At 42.0% G+C, this 18451-nt stretch overlaps 1 protein-coding gene across 1 annotated transcript in view; it reads right to left on the reverse strand.

The window, feature by feature from the left end:
• LOC126455831 (neutral ceramidase-like) overlaps positions 1 to 18451 on the reverse strand; it is a 205711-nt gene that overhangs the window by 169676 nt on the left and 17584 nt on the right. The window contains exons 2-3 of the mRNA XM_050091593.1: positions 15636 to 15812; positions 15340 to 15467 (exon numbers count right to left, since the gene is read on the reverse strand). Coding sequence (XP_049947550.1) covers positions 15340 to 15467; positions 15636 to 15812 — 305 coding nt within the window. The remainder of the gene's footprint in view (positions 1 to 15339; positions 15468 to 15635; positions 15813 to 18451) is intronic.

An 18451-nucleotide genomic window follows, 5' to 3' on the forward strand; every position in this document is an offset into this window, starting at 1 on the left:
GAGCGACGCGACACGATCGACGGGCATACTAGAGACACTGTCCAACACATCTGTGCAGAGCTTTACCGGATTTTCCCAGTGGTTTCCATTTCGCGACCCATCGGAACTTACTTTTTGAACAACCCTCTTAGAAACACGATTGTAACGCAGCAAAGTACTAGCACATCTGCTTATTGTGACTTACAGATCTGGTATCAGAAGAGCTCTTTTGTTGAGGAAGGCCTTGTCGCTTTCGCTGGTCTGCCGTTCCCAGATTTTATGTTAAATAAGTCGTTACTCCCTCTCCTCTTGGCTCCGTTACTGATGTCTTCATACAACAGGACGCGATGTTTTGCCTTGCGGATATCTCCAGCCTGGTGCGTCGGTGGGACGATTGCCTCAATGCCACGGTGATTACCTCATCGGCATGTCGGTTATGGACTGTACGACCCTCGAACAGAAACTTTTTGATCGCCCCTAAGCAGGCTTAGTTGATGGAAGATAACTCCCATAAAACTTACCAAGACGTTTGCAGTAAGAGTTGGGAGACAATTTCCAAAAATGAAAACCAAATACGAAATCTTGAACCACAGGAAGAAAGCGGTTAAAGTAAATACAAAAACCATCACGAAGGAATCATCCAAATAAGACAGAAAACTGTTGCTGTGATGTACATCACCAACAAACAAATGATTACTATTTCAGAAAAATTTGAACGATTTATTCAAGAGAAAAGTCTTCACAAACCGACCAAGTCAATAATACGTCGGTCCTACAGGCCCTTTGCAAGCAGTTTTCAGCTTGGCGTTGACTGGTGGAATTGCTGGATGTCCTCCTGACGGATAATGTGCCACATTATGTCCAGCTGGTGCGTTAGATCGTTAAAATCGTGAGCTGACTGCAGTGCCCTGCCCATGATGTTACCAGCGTTCTCAACTGGGGAGAGATCCGGCAATCTTGTTGGCCAAAGTAGGTTTTGGCAAGCACGAAGACAAATTTGATTCTTACCATTTTTTTCTACTCCCAGTATCTAAGGCGCTACAGCGCGTCAAAAAATACAAATTTTTCAAATTTCGAGCAAAGTGGCAAATTACCTAATTTTTGAACACTGTTATTTCAGTTTCTATTTGTGTAGTATAAACATATTACTCGTCATGTCATTCATTGGAATTTACCATCTCACTCTGCTGCAGGGCCAGGACAAACAGCATCATATTCAGTAACTACGAACACATTCACGTCGGATTGCGTGAAGTTTATTTATGTTACAATATGTAATACGATTGCATGCAGGTGCCGTACATTTTCTACAGTTGATTGACGTTAATGATCAGTCATAAGAAAAAGTATGTAGGAATTGTTCTTTAGCGGACAAAAGCGTATTTATTCTTTGGCGGGCGGAAGGCGATTATCTCTGGTGATTGCTCACAGCGCGCTGACAGCTATTAGCACACAACAATAAGGGTCCTACAGTTTGGAGTCGCTTCGATTCTGTGTATGTTGTGGTGCTGAAAATGAGTATGTCTGACACGAATTTGTGTTTCATTTGCGAAAAAACTGTGGTGAGTGGTGGACGCAATGTGAAAAAGAAGCCGGCCGATGTGGCCGTGCGGTTCTAGGCGCTTCAGTCTGGAACCGCGTGACCGCTACGGTCGCAGGTTCGAATCCTGCCTCGGGCATGAATGTGTGTGATTTCCTTAGGTTAGTTAGGTTTAAGTAGTTCTAAGTTCTAGGGGACTGATGACCATAGATGTTAAGTCCCGTAGTGCTCAGAGCCATTTGAACCATTTGTAAAAAAGAAAGGACTGAGCACACTTATCGGTTGTAGTGCTAAACGCAAGGAGTCTGCCCACACCCGTTTTTTGAAAACTCTCAGTGAAGTGATGTTGCGTGAAGCATGCTACAAGAAGTACATTAATGAGAGAATGATAGCAGCTAGCCTTCTATATCCTCACGAACCAACAGGAGTGTTACGTCGGTCGCAGGAAAAAGGTCAGTTCAATTTCAAAGAGAAATTCTTCTTATTTGCAAAAGAGAATTCTGATGACTTTTTAACTAAGCAGTTAAGATTGCCATATGCCAAACCAAATTTTGTTTACAAAGTAATGAAATTGGAAGTGCAGTCGACAGTATTAGAACAGGCTAAACGACGTGGTGATGAATTTGGTCAACAAGTGATAGAGCGGATTCAAAATGTAAATGATTTGGTTGCCGCAGATGGGTGATACCACAGATTTTGCTACAGAACGTTCTTTCATCGTGTTTCAGCTACTGGACAGAATCGAGGTTACCGACCCGCAGCACAAGTAGATGAAGGCATGGAGGCTATATTTGCGTACCTGGAAACCAATAAGGAAGAATGTCAGTTTTCTATGGACGATCTGTTAGAGCAAATACCCACATCATCTCGTCCTGATATTCGAACTGTCAAGGCTCGCCTTTTCCAGAAATATGGTGACGATGTGGTGATGGCTGAAACAGCTTCAAAGCCAGGCACAAGAAGATGCTGACGTTATGATTGTAACATCTGCCATTTCAAGAACCAAAGATTTTGGAAGTGTTGTCATTGTAGGAGATGATGTTGATCTGCTTTTGCTCATGACCGGTTTGGGGCAAGGCATTGAAAACTTATTTTTCTTAAAGCCAGGAAGAGGAAATGCAGAAGACAAGTGGTTTTCCACTGCATCTTACAAGTTTGACAGTGAATATATTCTGTTCACTCACGCCTTTAGCGGATGTGATGCAACATCCGCTTTTTTTGGTCAAGGAAAAATTAAGTGCTGCAATATTGTTGCGAAAAATGAACACCTAACCTCAGCACTTTGCACGTTCAATAAACCACATGCTACCAGTGAAGAAATAATAACAGCAGAGAACAGGTTACTATCGCATTGTATAGTGGAGGTGTCAGCAGTTCCCACACACTAGACCATTTGCGGTACCAGCTATTCGCCAAGTCAGCCACAAAAAGCAAACTGAATCTTGCACGGTTGCCACCTACACAAGATGCTGCACAACATCATTCGTTGCGGACTTACCAACAAGTCCAAAGTTGGATGGGAAACTGGAAACCTCCTGAGAAATGGGGCTGGAATCACAGTGACCACGGTCCAATACCCGTTATAATGAGCCAAGATCCAGCACCGGAAGCACTTCTCCACATTGTTTCATGCTCATGCAAGCTGAACTGTGGCGGAGCGTGCTCCTGCAGAAAAGCGGGTTTGAAATGTTCTTCAATTTGCAAGAAATGTATTGGGGTCCACTGTGAAAATGTGCCAAAATTTTCATATGAGACAGTGAAGAAGGTGTTATGTAGGATGTTGAGGAAACCGCTGACGAAATCAACGACCTTGCTGAGGCTGACTCGCTGTTTAAAGAAGAGGTCAATCTGGGATCAACTCTATGTACAGACCCTGAATCCGTAACTCAAGGTATTTCTGGTGACACTGAGGAACCTGGCCCATCAAAACGTTGGAAGTGATGCTCATACCGGTCTCAAGATAAGATCTATGTGATTTATTACAATAAGCGCGTCCGAACCTGCTGTCGCTAACACACGACCGTGCAGCGGCTCTCGGCTCGCAAGTAGGCGATATTGCAAGTATTACACACCCAGAACTGTTAACTGACAATGCATTTTAATTGTAATAAAGCTACTTATTTTTAATGTCGACTGTGTGGCCTTTATACACAAGAATAATTACCAACCTAATTAGGTTGCCTATTGCACTAATAATAGTTCAGTTTCCTGAGACAATTTATTTTGTTTGTTTGTGTGTGTCTTAATGATGTATTTTTATATTTATAGTTTTATAAATACCAGGGCTGAGGTGGCCCATAGTGAACTTCAGGTAGTGATGTAAGAATCACAATACTTGGGTGCCCAGCACACCTCATATTGCATACAGAGAAATTGAATACCTGAAAGTGAGGTGGTAAATTCCAACATATAGCATGATGTATACTACACAAACAGAAACTGAAAAAAATAGTGTTCAAAAATTAGGTAATTTGTCACTTTGCTCGAAATTTCAAAAATTGCTATTTTTTGACGCGCTGTAGCGCCTTAGATACTGAGAGTAGAAAAAAATGGTAAGAATCAAATTTGTAGAGAATTTTGTGCGCTTTAAAAAAGAAAATAGACGTTAAAGCGATAGGAGCAAATGAAACTGAAATATTTTGAAAAAACTGAAAAAAGTCCGAAATTTTCGAAGTTTTTTGACTGCAGAAAGTTTTCCCGAGAGAAATTTTGTTGGCAAAACTTGGTTTTGTAACCTTTCCAACAATATGAACGAGTTAAAAAAATAAAATCTTCTACCCCACCTTTTGCAAGGTATATCTGCAATTTGACTGGACTAATGTGGGCAGGGCCTCCAACTAGCCCGTGAATTTGACGGTCTGGCGCGCCAGTTGTACAGAATTTAGTTCGATACCCATCAGGAGGTCATCCAACAACTCTGTCAATCAATGCAAAGCCGAATAACTGCTTGCATAAGGACTAAAGGGGGATCAACGAGTTATTTATTTGCCCTCTTTTGTCTTAGCTTTGAAAACAGACTTCATAACAAGAGTTCTTCCTTTCTGCCTTTCTGTCTTCGTCTTCTGTTTTCAACAGGTATATGGGGCTGCCAAGGAGAACTCTATCGCGTTGTCAGCTAGTCTTCCTGATAGTGCAACAAGGAAAGTTAGGGGTCGTTTGTACTGTATAACTCACCTAACAAATAACCGTCCCTACTCGTTATCACCGATTTCATTCAATTTTGTGGCCTACGCAGGGCTTGGCCATAAATCAAAGTCACAGAAGTGGGAGCTTCAGATGAAGTATTTACAGAAAAACAGTATTGTCGGCATGGGTTTGAAAAGACTTGAGACATTTATGTAATCCTGGTTTCCAGATATTGGGTGGCGCAGTGGAAAGAGTAAAAAACCGTAATCCGAGTTTGCTGGGGTCGAGTCAATGTGGAAGACACTCTTTTGTATTTCTATTTTCAATTTTTAAGTTACCTACTATTTACAGTGCAAATAAACCGAATTAATATCTTCATAAAACGGGGATAAAGTAAAGTCTAAGGAAAGTTTGAGACTGCAGTGAATTTCCAAGAAGCGACTGTACTTACAGCGTCTACGAGGACTCTGAAAGTACGTTCCCAAGAAGGGATTGTAGTTAAAGATTACTGTACTTCGTATTCTCTTAGTATCAGCTTGAGTTTAGAGCACCTCTCGGCAAATGCACGTCACAAATAGATCCCCGGTGCAAGATGCCGGTTTTTTCGATAAACATCCCACAATTTGTGTAAATCATCAACTGTAGTATAATAAAAGTATCTAATTTTACATACGAAGTTCTCGTGTGCTCCTTGCAATCCGTTCCTGAATATTGAATTGCAATCCCAAATTTCCGTTGGTCATTTATTTTCATGCCTTTTATGAACATATTAATAAATGCAGTATTTTTAGCAATATTTCTGTTTGTTTCCAGAATAAATAAAGTAAAAATTGAAAATAAAGCAAATAAAAAACCTTTCTGCATAGAGATTCGACCCAAGACACCCAGATTACTGTTCCTTATTCTTACCGCTGCACCAAACTTTCGTTGGAGGATACGCTGCAGTAAATGTTTCATGTGTCACCCCATCCACAGCATAAATACTATATTTCCTGACCGATTGACCATTTGGAACTCACTCTAATGGCACTTTCATTTCTGACCAAGCTTTGTATATGTCATAAATTTGGACGAAATCATTGATGACGAGCAGGCGTGGTTCCCATATAGGTCAATCACAACGTTAACTTAGACAGCTATTCCAAACAGCATGCAAAATGTGTGTAACACTAACTCAGTGAAGGACGTGTTTCGGCTACCGCACTACGCAGTCGGCAACGACTCAAAATAATTTCGTCTCATCGCACGTCACAAGGTTTTGTGGTTCTAGCGTCTCCTTTGCTAGGTGCAACCGCTCTTCTTAATAACAGGCAAACAGCCGATAAACTGTGCGCTCAGAAAGCTGCAGCATCGGAAATTCTGCGAGCTTTGGATGCCATTTGGCTTATCGGAAATTGCGCGCCTCTCAGATTGTGAAAGTTATGAGACACAATATGCGGAAAATTCGGTGTTCACAGACAACATTTTTTGTTGTTGCAATTTTGGAACATCACAATAATCTTTACGGACCATTTGCTCCCAGGAGATGAGTTATAAATATCACATCTTATGTCAAAGAGGAAGCAGAAAGTTGCTGTGAAGGTTCATAGAATTTAAAGGGAGGGATGCATTTATTGCCACCTATCTGAAGTTCCCACCTCAAAGTGGAGTGAATAAATTGGTGTCAGTAAAATTGATGCCACCTGAGCGCTCGCGAACTGTGATCCGGAATATGAAAGGTTTATATAGCTCAAACAGTGATGAGAAATACTGTAATTTTATTAATATAGAACTACGCGCAAATACACTTCTCGGGTTTGCAGCCAGATTTTATTGTGTAAATCCCACATTATTTCATCGATTAAACTGATCAACATCTTCAGATGGTGGTAGTTGCTGCTGTCACTGCAGTGAGACGCGACAGCTGCCCGAGAAGGGTATCTGCAACAGATCCGTCGGGAAAGCCTGAAAATATAGAAGTACATATTTCGAGACTACCTGTCTACTGGTGCATAACATTTTTCACAGTTATAACACGTAATCGGTACACATCCGTCAGCCACGAATAAAAAAAGGAATTCTTATACCTCTGGAGCTATAGGTCACAGAAAGGCAGTGTGAAGTGCTGGGGCAGATCATATGGACCACTTGTATGCCCAACAGTAACTATTCTGCAGTACAGGGTCAAACACACTTCCTCCAGTTTATGCAAATGGAGCAAATAGGTTGTTTCTTTTTGCATTATGTGCAGTCTATAGTTCACCTTAAGGGGCTTACTGAGGCGCTATTTAGTTCGTCAGTGGTTCCTGTCAAAACTTGAAAAATTTGGTTGTTGGGTAGCAAAACCGAGCGGCGGATTCCAAGGCGGCTAAGCATAGCAGATGACTCATATTTGTATAGTATTTTCTCACCGAAGATTCCGATCACGCACAACCTTGAAATTTTTCCTGATGCCCTTATCCCTTATCGAGAGACAGGTGTTTAAAGTTTACCTACCTGTACACTTAAGCTACGCACGAAAAATTCTGTGCGAGGCGAAATCTAGATAATAAACACAAAACACTGCTCAAATCTTACTGGTATATCTTCAGGTACTTATCTAGAAATGACATCTTGCCTTTTTCAAAAACATTTGTCCGTTATCGAGAAACACTACAAAAACAATGTTTCTGAGTACCAAACCCGAAACGCTGATTCCAACACGGCTATGCATAGCAAATGGCTGTAATTATTGAGTTATATTCCAGATATCAAAATGTCGAATAGCCGAGATACACAGTTTCAAAAGTACACTACGTGTACACGTAAAGTAAGGACGTAATACCAGGTGAGAGTCGAAAATAGAGTTTATAAAGTGACATAGCATGGAGAAATATGCTGCAAAGTGTGTCATTCAGTCAATTGTTACAAGCAGCCACATGTTATTAAAAAATACAATCCCTTCAAAGGATCATTCAGAGCAAGGAAAGTTCAGGATTATAACAGAGATGATCGCGATCTAACGGGTCCAAAAGAAGTGTTCACCAAGACGAACGGAATGAGCGAGGAACGAATTTTAAGGGACGGTCTTTCATAGTTCACTTCGGTCGCGGCTTTCTACTTGTAGTTCCTGGGAACGGGAAACGATCGGTCTCGTTCCCGCGGTGGCACGTCGGCTGGTCTCGTTCCAGCCTCGGTCCCGTTCCCGTCTCTGTCTCGGTCTCGGTCTCCCTCAGCCGGACTCGTTCTCCGAGTGGCCACTCGTCGTAATTCCACTGCCGATTGATCCTAGTTAGTTCAGTATCGAGTTGTTATTCGTTTCGATCGCAGCGCACACCCATTCTAGATCTGTTTCAAACCTTTCTTGAAGTCTGAATCTCTGGTTCTTTTCGTATTCTATTCCGTGCCCACGACCGGTAATTAAAATGTATTTCATAATTACGTAAATTACATATAAATTACGTGGTATGTAATACATACTTCTTTTCAGGTAACAAAAGGGCACATCACTATTTGGATAAACAGCATAAGACGTACAAAAAGGCAACTTTTTTTTGTTATTATGCATGCAAAGGATGTCGACATGGCACATATTAGTGGCCATTTTCTTTGTTCTTTTGATCCAAAAAATGGCTCTGAGCATTATGGGACTTAACCTCTGTGGTCATCAGTCCCCTAGAACTTAGAACTACCTAAACGTAACTAAGCTAAGGACATCACACACATCCATGCCCGAGGCAGGATTCGAACCTGCGACCATAGCGGTCGCGCGCTTCCAGACTGTAGCGCCTAGAACCGCTCGGCCACCCCGGCCGCCTTTTGATCCAAAAAACAGCATGTTTGTTGTTATGGAAGGCGGACTGACGTGCAACCTAATGAAGCCTGCGCTTCATAATCAAGTGTCTGGTGACACATTCTGTAAAGAGAATTTGATAACTCCTACAGTATTATTTCAGAGGTACAGGGTGCGCATGAAAAATCGGCCCCGAGTACTAGACTTCTCATTGTCATCCACCAATGGTCATCTATTGTTTCGAAGTTGTTATTTGTATTAGCTTATTTGTTATTTCTTTACTGCCTAATTATTACATGTTTATCTATTCTGCTCATAGTGGGCAAAAAACCGTGCGTAATTGGCGAGCAGTCTGTACTCGGGGCCGGTTTCTCATGCGCCACCTTACATTATTTCACTGCAACCAGCCACGTAACGCTACGGTTGGCTAAACGAGAGGTTTTGCACAATCACGAAAATTACTTCTACACATGTGTGAGAATTCTGTAATGAATAAAAGCTCTGTACTCCAGGGGGTAGGCAAGTGCCCCCTCTTGGCGCCTTCCGTCTTCAGTCACAGGTGCTACTAATTTTTCATAAGAACCATATACCATGCACAAATGAACGGTGATCGAGTAAAAATAAACAGTTCCCAAAAAAGATAGATCACCAGTGAACTATTTCCCAAGGACGAACGAGTTTGACCATCTCTACATAATAATAAAAATAATTTCGTGTGGTTCAATGGACGGTGCAAGTCTTTCAAATGCACGCCGCTTTGCCGATTTGTTTGCCCGCAATCTACCCTAGTTGTCCAACTGGGAAAAGGGACCAAAAGTTTAACGTAGCATCCGAATCACGTGTCGTACCTGACGATTCTTCACGTCAGTGAGAGATTAAAATTGCCGTGGTACGAACCGGAATTCGATATCGCAACCTCCCGGGTTCTAGGCACGCGCTTTACCACTATAGCACCATGCCTAACAGTATAAGATTTGCTGGTATGATTTCTCTGTACAATAAAACTCGACAGCAACGGTCGATGGACATGGCAACCTGCGTCATTTCAGTATACCCTAACTATTTTGGATTTCATTCACTTTATTGTAGGTACCGGTTTTTTAAATTTTTTTTAACATGGATTATTCTATGTCATCGGTTTCTATTCTCACGGTCTATAGGTAGTTAGGGACGCCCATTATTAGCTGATGGATGGGAGCGGGTGGCAAAATGTGTGCTCATACAGCGACCGGTATACAGAGATTAGAATATGCTAGTCTGAGAGCCAAACTAATGTTTCATTAATATTATATTTTTCAATAAACGGTGAAATTTGGGAAAACTCGAAACGATCTAGACTTGCTTAATAACTTTGCCATGATATTATAGGTAAAATTTTGTTACGCCAGTGAATAATGATAGAACTCAGTACAACTGAGTGTGACCAGAAATGTAGAAGTATGAACTACCTGAAGATGATTAAATGTGGCCAGTGTTGAAGAAGCATTAACTAGCGCAAAAGTCGAGCTGAGGTCAGTATAAGCACGTACGTTGTTTATTGTCTAGCACAGGCAGTTGTATAAGTTTCGTATACACTGGACGACGATAATATGTCAGTGAGATTCGTATTGTTTTGCAGCGTGATAAATGTCTTGAAAGTAAATTTGTTAGATGCGCGCCGCGCGGGATTAGCCGAGCGGTCTTGGGCGCTGCAGTCATGGACTGTGCGGCTGGTCCCGACGGAGGTTCGAGTCCTCCCTCGGGCATGGGTGTGTCTATTTGTCCTTAGGATAATTTAGATTAAGTAGTGTGTAAGCTTAGGGACTGAAGACCTTAGCAGCTACGTCAAATAAGATTTCACAAACATTTTGTTAGAGGCGTCAAGGACTTTTTAAATGAAGATCTGTACGTATCAATATCCACCAAGTGATCTGCCAGTTTTTCTCAGTGTCATCTCTTTATGATACACTTCCGGAAATTTCGCCTAGATATTCTTTCCATTTCACTCCAAACATTTCGACAGCCGACAGCATCGTCTTCTTCACAAGGTGTGAGTAGTGTTCTTAAGTGTATTCAGTGCATGGACCCCAACCAGACTACACTACTATGAGCTTTGCGCTGCTATTTACACCACGCGGTTTGATAGTATTTTGTTTTTAGAACTTGCACTGACATTCTGTGAAATGCAGATTCTCTCAGCGTTTCCCAGCTGCTGGACTTGGCGACCGGCGAGATTTTAATACATTACTGCCTTACTCCGAGCCTTGTTGGAATTTAAACCTCGATCGCTGCTTATTAGGTTTTTTGACGTACTTACGGCAGCACTAAGGAGTACGTGGTTATGAGAGCGTCGGCGATGGAAAGAGAACACGAGAACCTTTCTTCCTTTGGATGGACATTAAGGCCATCAGATGTCGATTTAACGACCGCCAATGGTGTTATCTGCGGTCTCATCATGCCGGATTCTTAGACCAGAATTCCTGACCTTCGAAAAGAATAATCCAGAGCTGACATCACCTAAGCTGTGTATAGACATGCGCGATACATTCTCACGAGCAGTTGATGAGAAGTTAGCTGCACAGGGGACGAGCTATACAATATAAAATTTATGCGGTAGGCAGCTGGGCTAAGCAAAAGACAGCACGCAAAGGATTCGAACCGTCTACTTGCGAGTCGTGAGCCGCTGCACGGTCGTGTGTTAGCGACAGCAGGTTCGGACGGGCTTATTGCAATAAATCGCACAGATCTTATCTGGAGTGAAATTTACAAACGGTAAATTGGTTTGTTTATTTGCGTGCGGCTTACTGAATTACATTCTACCAGTACAAACATCGAAGCTGATACAAGATGAGATAAATGATACGAATCAGTACAAGCAGATAGATCTATGTATAGGTAATAATGGGAGCTGGAGAACTGACAGTAGTAAGAAGATGAGAGAAACATTTTCTATCATAGTTGAATATCCAAAAACTTCAGGCAGTTAACTGCTGCAGGGTTTGAGTCTATAAAGTCTTCCCAGGTGCCTATGAATATTCTTTTCGTGAAGTCGTGGAAAAATTTGCTCCAGTGTTTGTTCTGATGTTGTGCAGACGCACTGGCCATCATCGGTAATTCCCTATTTGTGTAGCGTTGCTTTCGTCACTGCGTGGCCAGTTCTAATAAGATTGAGGGAACTCCACATTCTTCTTGGTTGGTTCGCTCCAGGGGCTTGGATGGTCTAACTTCTTATGACTGTGAAAGGACGTCCACTGACTTCTCCACCCACCTCATTACAGCTTTCTGGGACGAGGTGGCCAGTCTTTACACAGATTGGTTTCTCTAGATTTTAATCGGGTGCGTCGCAAGTTGTTCACTGTTTCAATAATTGCAAGTCTGTTGATCCGCCGGCCGGTGAGGCCGACCGGTTCTAGGCTCTTCAGTCTCGAACCGGGCGACCGCTACGGTCGCAGGTTAGAATCCTACTTCGGGCATGAATGTGTCTTATGTCGTTAGTTTTAAGTAGTTCTAAGTTCTAGGGGAGTGATGACCTCAGATGTTAAATCCCATAGTGTTCAGAGCCATTTGAACTTTGTTGATCTTTTGAGTTTTATTCATTCGTACGTTACAGCTTGTCGTCGGAGATTAGGAGGAGCAGCATTAGCGAGTGCTGCTGACAGCCATGGTGTTGGTGTGGATTTGAATGGATACCTGTTTTTTTATTTTATTTTATTATTATTTATTTATTTATTTATTTATTTTTTTTTTTTTTTTTTGCTTCGTTACTTCTACTCTAAACAGCCTACACACATAGCAAGCGAACCAAACGTGATCACAGCAGTAAGAATGACAGTTACAGGGTATTCGGAAATTCCCGTTAGAAACTTCTAGAACGTGTAGAGGGAAGTGAGTACATAATATGTTGAACTGGAATTCTTGTCCGGAAACGTGCCGTTTCCATGCTACAGCCGTTTGAAAAAAAGTTTGCTCTGTGGCTATGCAACAGGGTAGTCATCGTTAGGAGTGCTTACGTCGGATTGGCTGATGTCATTTGACGTCTGTCCTACTTTTCTGACCTGGTTCGAGTCTCGTTCACGTGTGAGTGAGTGTTAGAGCAACATGGCTGAGTACACGTTTGCAGAAAACACCGACATGACCCTTCTGAATGGCGAAGCTCATGGTAATGGAAGATCTGCTCGTCGCCTTTATCAACATCGTTCTCCACAACGTCCGCCTCCATCGCATACTCTGTTCACCACAATTACGCAACGGCTTCGTGAAAGGTTAGCTTCACCGTGAGCGTGGTGCTCCAAGGAGACGCCGGACACCCGAATTGGAAGAAGCCGTACTGCACCACGTTGAAGAGAACTCGTTAACGACAACACGATCAGTTTATTTAGGTATTAATGACCGGAACTGTAAAAGAAGTGATCTACATCTACATCCATACTCCGCAAGCCACCTGACAGTATGTGGCGGAGGGTACCTTGACTACATCTCCATTCTATTCCAGTCTCGTATTGTTCGTGGAAAGAAGGATTGTCGGTATGCCTCTGTGTGGGCTCTAATCTCTCTGATTTTATCCTCATGGTCTCTTCGCGAGATATACGTAGGAGGGAGCAATATACTGCTTGACTCCTCGGTGAAGGTATGTTCTCGAAAATTCAACAAAAGCCCGTACCGAGCTACTGAGCCTCTCTCCTGCAGAGACTTCCACTGGAGTTTATCTACCATCTCCGTAACGCTTTCGCGATTACTAAATGATCCTGTAACGAAGCGCGCTGCTCTCCGTTGGATCTTCTCTATCAACCCTATCTGGCACGGATCCCACACTGCTGAGCAGTATTCAAGCAGTGGGCGAACAGGCGTACTGTAACCTACTTTCATTGTTTTCGGACGGCATTTCCTTAGGATTCTTCCAATGAATCTCAGTCTGGCATCTGCTTTACCGACGATCAACTTGATATGATCATTCCATTTTAAATCACTCCTAATGCGTACTCACAGATAATTTATGGTATTAACTACTTTCAGTTCCTGACCTGCTATTTTGTAGCTAAATTATATGGATCTCTCTTTCTATGTATTCGCAGCACATTACACTTGTCTACATTGAGATTCAATTGCCATTCCCTGCACCATGCGTCAATTCGCTGCAGATCCTCCTGCATTTCAGTACAATTTTCCATTGTTAAAACTTCTCGATATACCACATTATCATCCGCAAAAAGCCTCAGTGAACTTCCGATGTCATCCAAAAGGTCGTTTATGTATGTTGTGAATAGCAACGGTCCTACGACACTCCCCTGCGGCACACCTGAAATCACTCTTACTTCGGAAAACTTCTATCTATTGAGAATGACATGCTGCGTTCTGTTATCTAGGAACTCTTCAATCCAATCACACAATTGGTCTGATAGTCCATATGCTCTTACTTTGTTCATTAAACGACTGTGGGGAACTGTACCCAACGCCTTGCGGAAGTAAGGAACACGGCATCTACTTGTGAACCCACGTCTATGGCCCTATGAGTCTCATGGACGAATAGCGCGAGCTGGGTTTCACACGATCGTCTTTTTCGAAACCCATGCTGATTCCTACAGAGTAGATTTCTAGTTTCCAGAAAAGTCATTATACTCGAACGTAATACGTGTTCCATGTACTGGGTCACATCTAATCAGTTACTTGTAAAAGTGGTTACGTTACCAGTATGTTTTCAAATGGTTGTAGCAAGGAAATGGAACGTTTCCGAACATGGGTTACAGTTCAAAATATTACCTACTCACTCCCCTCTGGAAGTCTTACCAATTCCTGAACATAGTATATAGTTGAATGTGCCAGTGCTTCTGACTATTGCATTTCATTTCCCAGGAGCCTTTGGAGAGATAGAGGATTGTGCTTTACTTTTTGAAGGAGAAATTTCATCCCGCCGAAGAGATATTACTTAATGGGCAAGAAATGATTGCACGAGTACCGGCAGAGTGTTTATAAGCAAACAGAACACAGCATGTTGTTCTCGATGGAGAGACGTCTACGGACGTTAAAGTAACCTGTGGCGTGCCACAGGGGAGTGTTATGGGACGATTGCTTTTCACAATATATATAAATGACCTAGTAGATAGTGTGGGAAGTCCCATGCGGCTTTTCGCGGATGATGCTGTAGTATACAGAGAAGTTGCAGCATTAGAAAATTGCAGCGAAATGCAGGAAGATCTGCAGCGGATAGGCACTTGATGCAGGGAGTGGCAACTGACCCTTAACATAGACAAATGTAAAGTATTGCGAATACATAGAAAGAAGGATCCTTTATTGTATGGTTATATGATAGCGGAACAAACACAGGTAGCAGTTACTTCTGTAAAATATCTGTGAGTATGAGTATGGAACGATTTGAAGTGGAATGAACATATAAAATTAATTGCTGGTAAGGCGGGTGCCAGGTTGAGATTCATTGGGGGAGTCCTTAGAAAATGTAGTTCATCAACAGAGGAGGTGGATTACAAAACACTCGGTCGACCTATACTTGAGTAATGCTCATCAGTGTGGGATTCGTACCAGGTCGGGTTGATAGAGGAGATAGAGAAGATCCAAAGAAGAGCGGAGCGTTTCATCACAGGGTTATTTGGCAAGCGTGATAGCGTTACGGATATGTTTAGCAAACTCAAGTGGCAGACTCTGCAAGAGAGGCGCTCTGAATCGCGGTGTAGCTTGCTGTCCAGGTTTCGACAGAGGATGAGGTATCGAATAAATTGCTTCCCCCTAATTATACCTCCCGAGGAGAGCACGAATGTAAAATTAGAGAGATTCGAGCGCGCACTGAGGCTTTCCGGCAGTCGTTCTTCCCGCGAACTATACTCGACTGGAACAGGAAAGGGAGGTAATGACAGTGGCACGGTAAGTGCCCTCCGCCACACACCGTTGGGTGGCTTGAGGAGTATAAATGTAGATGTAGATGTATAAGGGAACACTAGCACAGTATGCGTACCTGCTACGTTCTGAGGCGGGGTTGGCGAGGTAGGCGGTGGGGCTGCGGTTGATGCTGACTCCCAGCAGCTCACCCTGAGACAGGAAGAGGCGCGCCGGCTGCATCGACAGGTGGGCCCGTCTGATGCTCTGCAACACGACACCACCTACTGTTAGAGGCACTGGACATGGCCATTAGGCTATTAGAATGAACCAACAGTCTACATTGCAACTTCATTTACCAAAGGCTTAAAGGCTATTTTTCGGTATGTAAATTAGTTCTGAAGGATAATGACAGGTGTAAAAGGCTGGACTGACCTCTACTATGCCGGAGAGGAGTGCGTCGTAGGTCTGCCGGACGAAGCCGAGAATGCTGATGTCGAACAGGAAGTCCTGCATGAAGCCTCCGGGTCCTGAGTGCGTGTGCGTCGCGCTGATCATTAGGTTTTCCTCAGAGTACATGTCACCGAACTCCTCCCGCAGCTTAGAGATCACCTGCAAGAATAGTGGCGCACCTGACGTCGAGGTGGATGCAACACAAACATCACATCTCTGATGTCGATGTAGGAAGATACAAGGCGACTTAGACAAAATTTCTGGTAGGTATTGTAACACTACCGCCTGCTACTGCTTATACCATAACCTTGAAGTCGGAAGCAGATCGTAAAATGGAACTATCTTGTTAAAGAAATTATGGTATAAGGCAACAGAACAGTGTTACCCTCTGAAAGGAATTTTGTTGTGTTGACCGCGATTCACCTAACGGAGGTGGCTTATCGGAAGTGAAAGTCAGAATTACGTGAATATTTAAACAGTATCAAACAATATTTTGCCTATCCACAGTGTCCAAATGATAATAAAGAAAACGGTCGCCTGCGTAATTGGGCATGAGAATGATTAACATTCTTGTTCAAGAAAATAGATGTGAGTAACTTTAGTGGACAGACGCAGCCTATACTTTATCATACGAGAGTGCAATGAACTCTGTCACTAGCAGATGTTGACGTTAAAGAAAGTGCTAACAGTGATAGGAGAACAAGACTATTTGCATAAGGACAACAGATAACGAAACACAGTATTACCTTGAGGACTTAGTCAAAGTGAATGGTCTCAGTAATGTTACTATTAATATTCACTGTAGAATAGTAAATTGGACAAAGGTTCAATATTAATTTTCAATCACATTCCTATCTGACATGAAATATGGATACGGTTCACAGCAAAATTAGTTATTCTGCATAGATTAAGTCTCTCACTACTAAACACCTTTCTACTTAGAATGAAAATTAAATGGAATTCACTAACAGATTGTTTCTCACTGTCTTTTGAATAAAGACGTTACTGTTTTCATAGATAGTGATATTTCTATTAATCGTTATCTAGATGAGCATAATAGACAAACTGTGGATCCTATGACACCATTAATATGCGCTTTTAATACACAAGAGGATCACAATATTGTAGAGAATTTGACTTGAATAGCAAGAGTAATTAAAACTTTCTATAATTAAGCAATTTTGTGTATTTTAACTACTTTCAATGGATGGGGCCCCTTAATCTTGTCCACTTTAGCAGAGCAAACTAATTACACTTTCAATACACTAAAGAAACAAGCCCTTAACAAACATGAACATGTAACTTTCAACAGTGATAGTTCTCAACTTTTACTGCAGTAGAACACAACTTGACGTGGTTATAAGACAATAGCTCACCTTTGGGTGATTTTCAACAGACTGCACTCTGATCGTTTAATTTGAAAAACTCTATAAGCCACAGTTTTGAGGACATTCATTTTAGAAGTTGGCAATAAAATATTAATAAGCAGTTTTAATAGAAAAATTATTTTTAGCAAGCATCATTTATTATATTACTCAGTTCTGCTACATTAACTTTAACTTAGTTTCTTCTTACTACCTTCAAGTGGCATTAATTAGCAAAACACTGAGCTTTAATGTTCTTTCAATAAGGACGCTCGGTAATCACTTTAGCTTGGGAAGGATCCTAAGCAGAAATGTGACAGAGGATAAATCAAGGCAAGTTTTCATAGTCTTTTGGTTGATAACAAATAAATCATCCACATGAGCTGATCCTTCACTGTACATTTCTACTATTCCTTGGTTCCTTTTCAGTGATTGCGCAATGTGGTGGCGATTGCATGTTGGTAGGTGGATTTGCGGGTAGAATTGCTGCGCTCTTGCATTTCTTGGTGGCGATGATAGATACCAATTCCAGAATAGTTCCAGCTCTTTATCCATCCATCCGAGGCATTGGAAAGCGTCAGGAAAAGCCTCTCTCGGAACCAGCACAATACACAACTTTCACATGAGCAGTTGATAGTTTGGTAGCTGGTTCCCGACTTACTCTTGGTTCCACCTTTCTATCCACGTCCACCACATTTTGCGCGCACCACACAGTTCTTTTCCCGAGGGGAACCACACCACCTTTTACTTACAAAGTAACTAAGAACCGTAAGTGAAGGTCAGCAGTTAACATAACAGCAACCAAACATATTAAACAAAACATTATTTAAACAAAATTACAATTATATGCAGTAAGTTTTGTCCCCTTCAAATGAGACAATGACAGATACACTACATTGCATAGAATCAAACCATGACATCAAAGTTTTTGCAAAGAAAGGAGTATACAATTTTGTGTTATCGATTCAATCAAACAACATTTACAGAAGCTCAACAATAGAATGGTGAACAAAACAGAAAACAAAATGTATCAACAAAAGGTATGTAGTATCTAATCTATGGTATTACAGTGTGATGAATGGCAGCTAGCTCTAAATGTGAAAAAATGTAAGTTAATGCAGATGAGTAGGAAGAACAAATATGTAATATTCGGATACAGCATTACTAGTTCCTGTTTGACACAGGCCTGTCATTGAAACATTTGTGTGTAACGTTGCAAAGCTATATCAAATGGAACGAGTATATGAGAACTGTGATAGGGAAGGTGAATGGTTGACTTGGTAGAATTTTAAGAAAGAGTGATTCATCTGTAATGGAGACCACATACAGGACGCTGGTGCGACCTACTCTTGAGTACTGTCCGAGCGTTTGGGATCCGTACCAGGTCGGATACAAGGCAGACAGTGGCGATCTGCTAGATTTATTACCGGCAGG

Source organism: Schistocerca serialis, chromosome 2 (genome assembly GCF_023864345.2).
Source record: "Schistocerca serialis cubense isolate TAMUIC-IGC-003099 chromosome 2, iqSchSeri2.2, whole genome shotgun sequence".
Lineage (NCBI taxonomy): Eukaryota > Metazoa > Arthropoda > Insecta > Orthoptera > Acrididae > Schistocerca > Schistocerca serialis.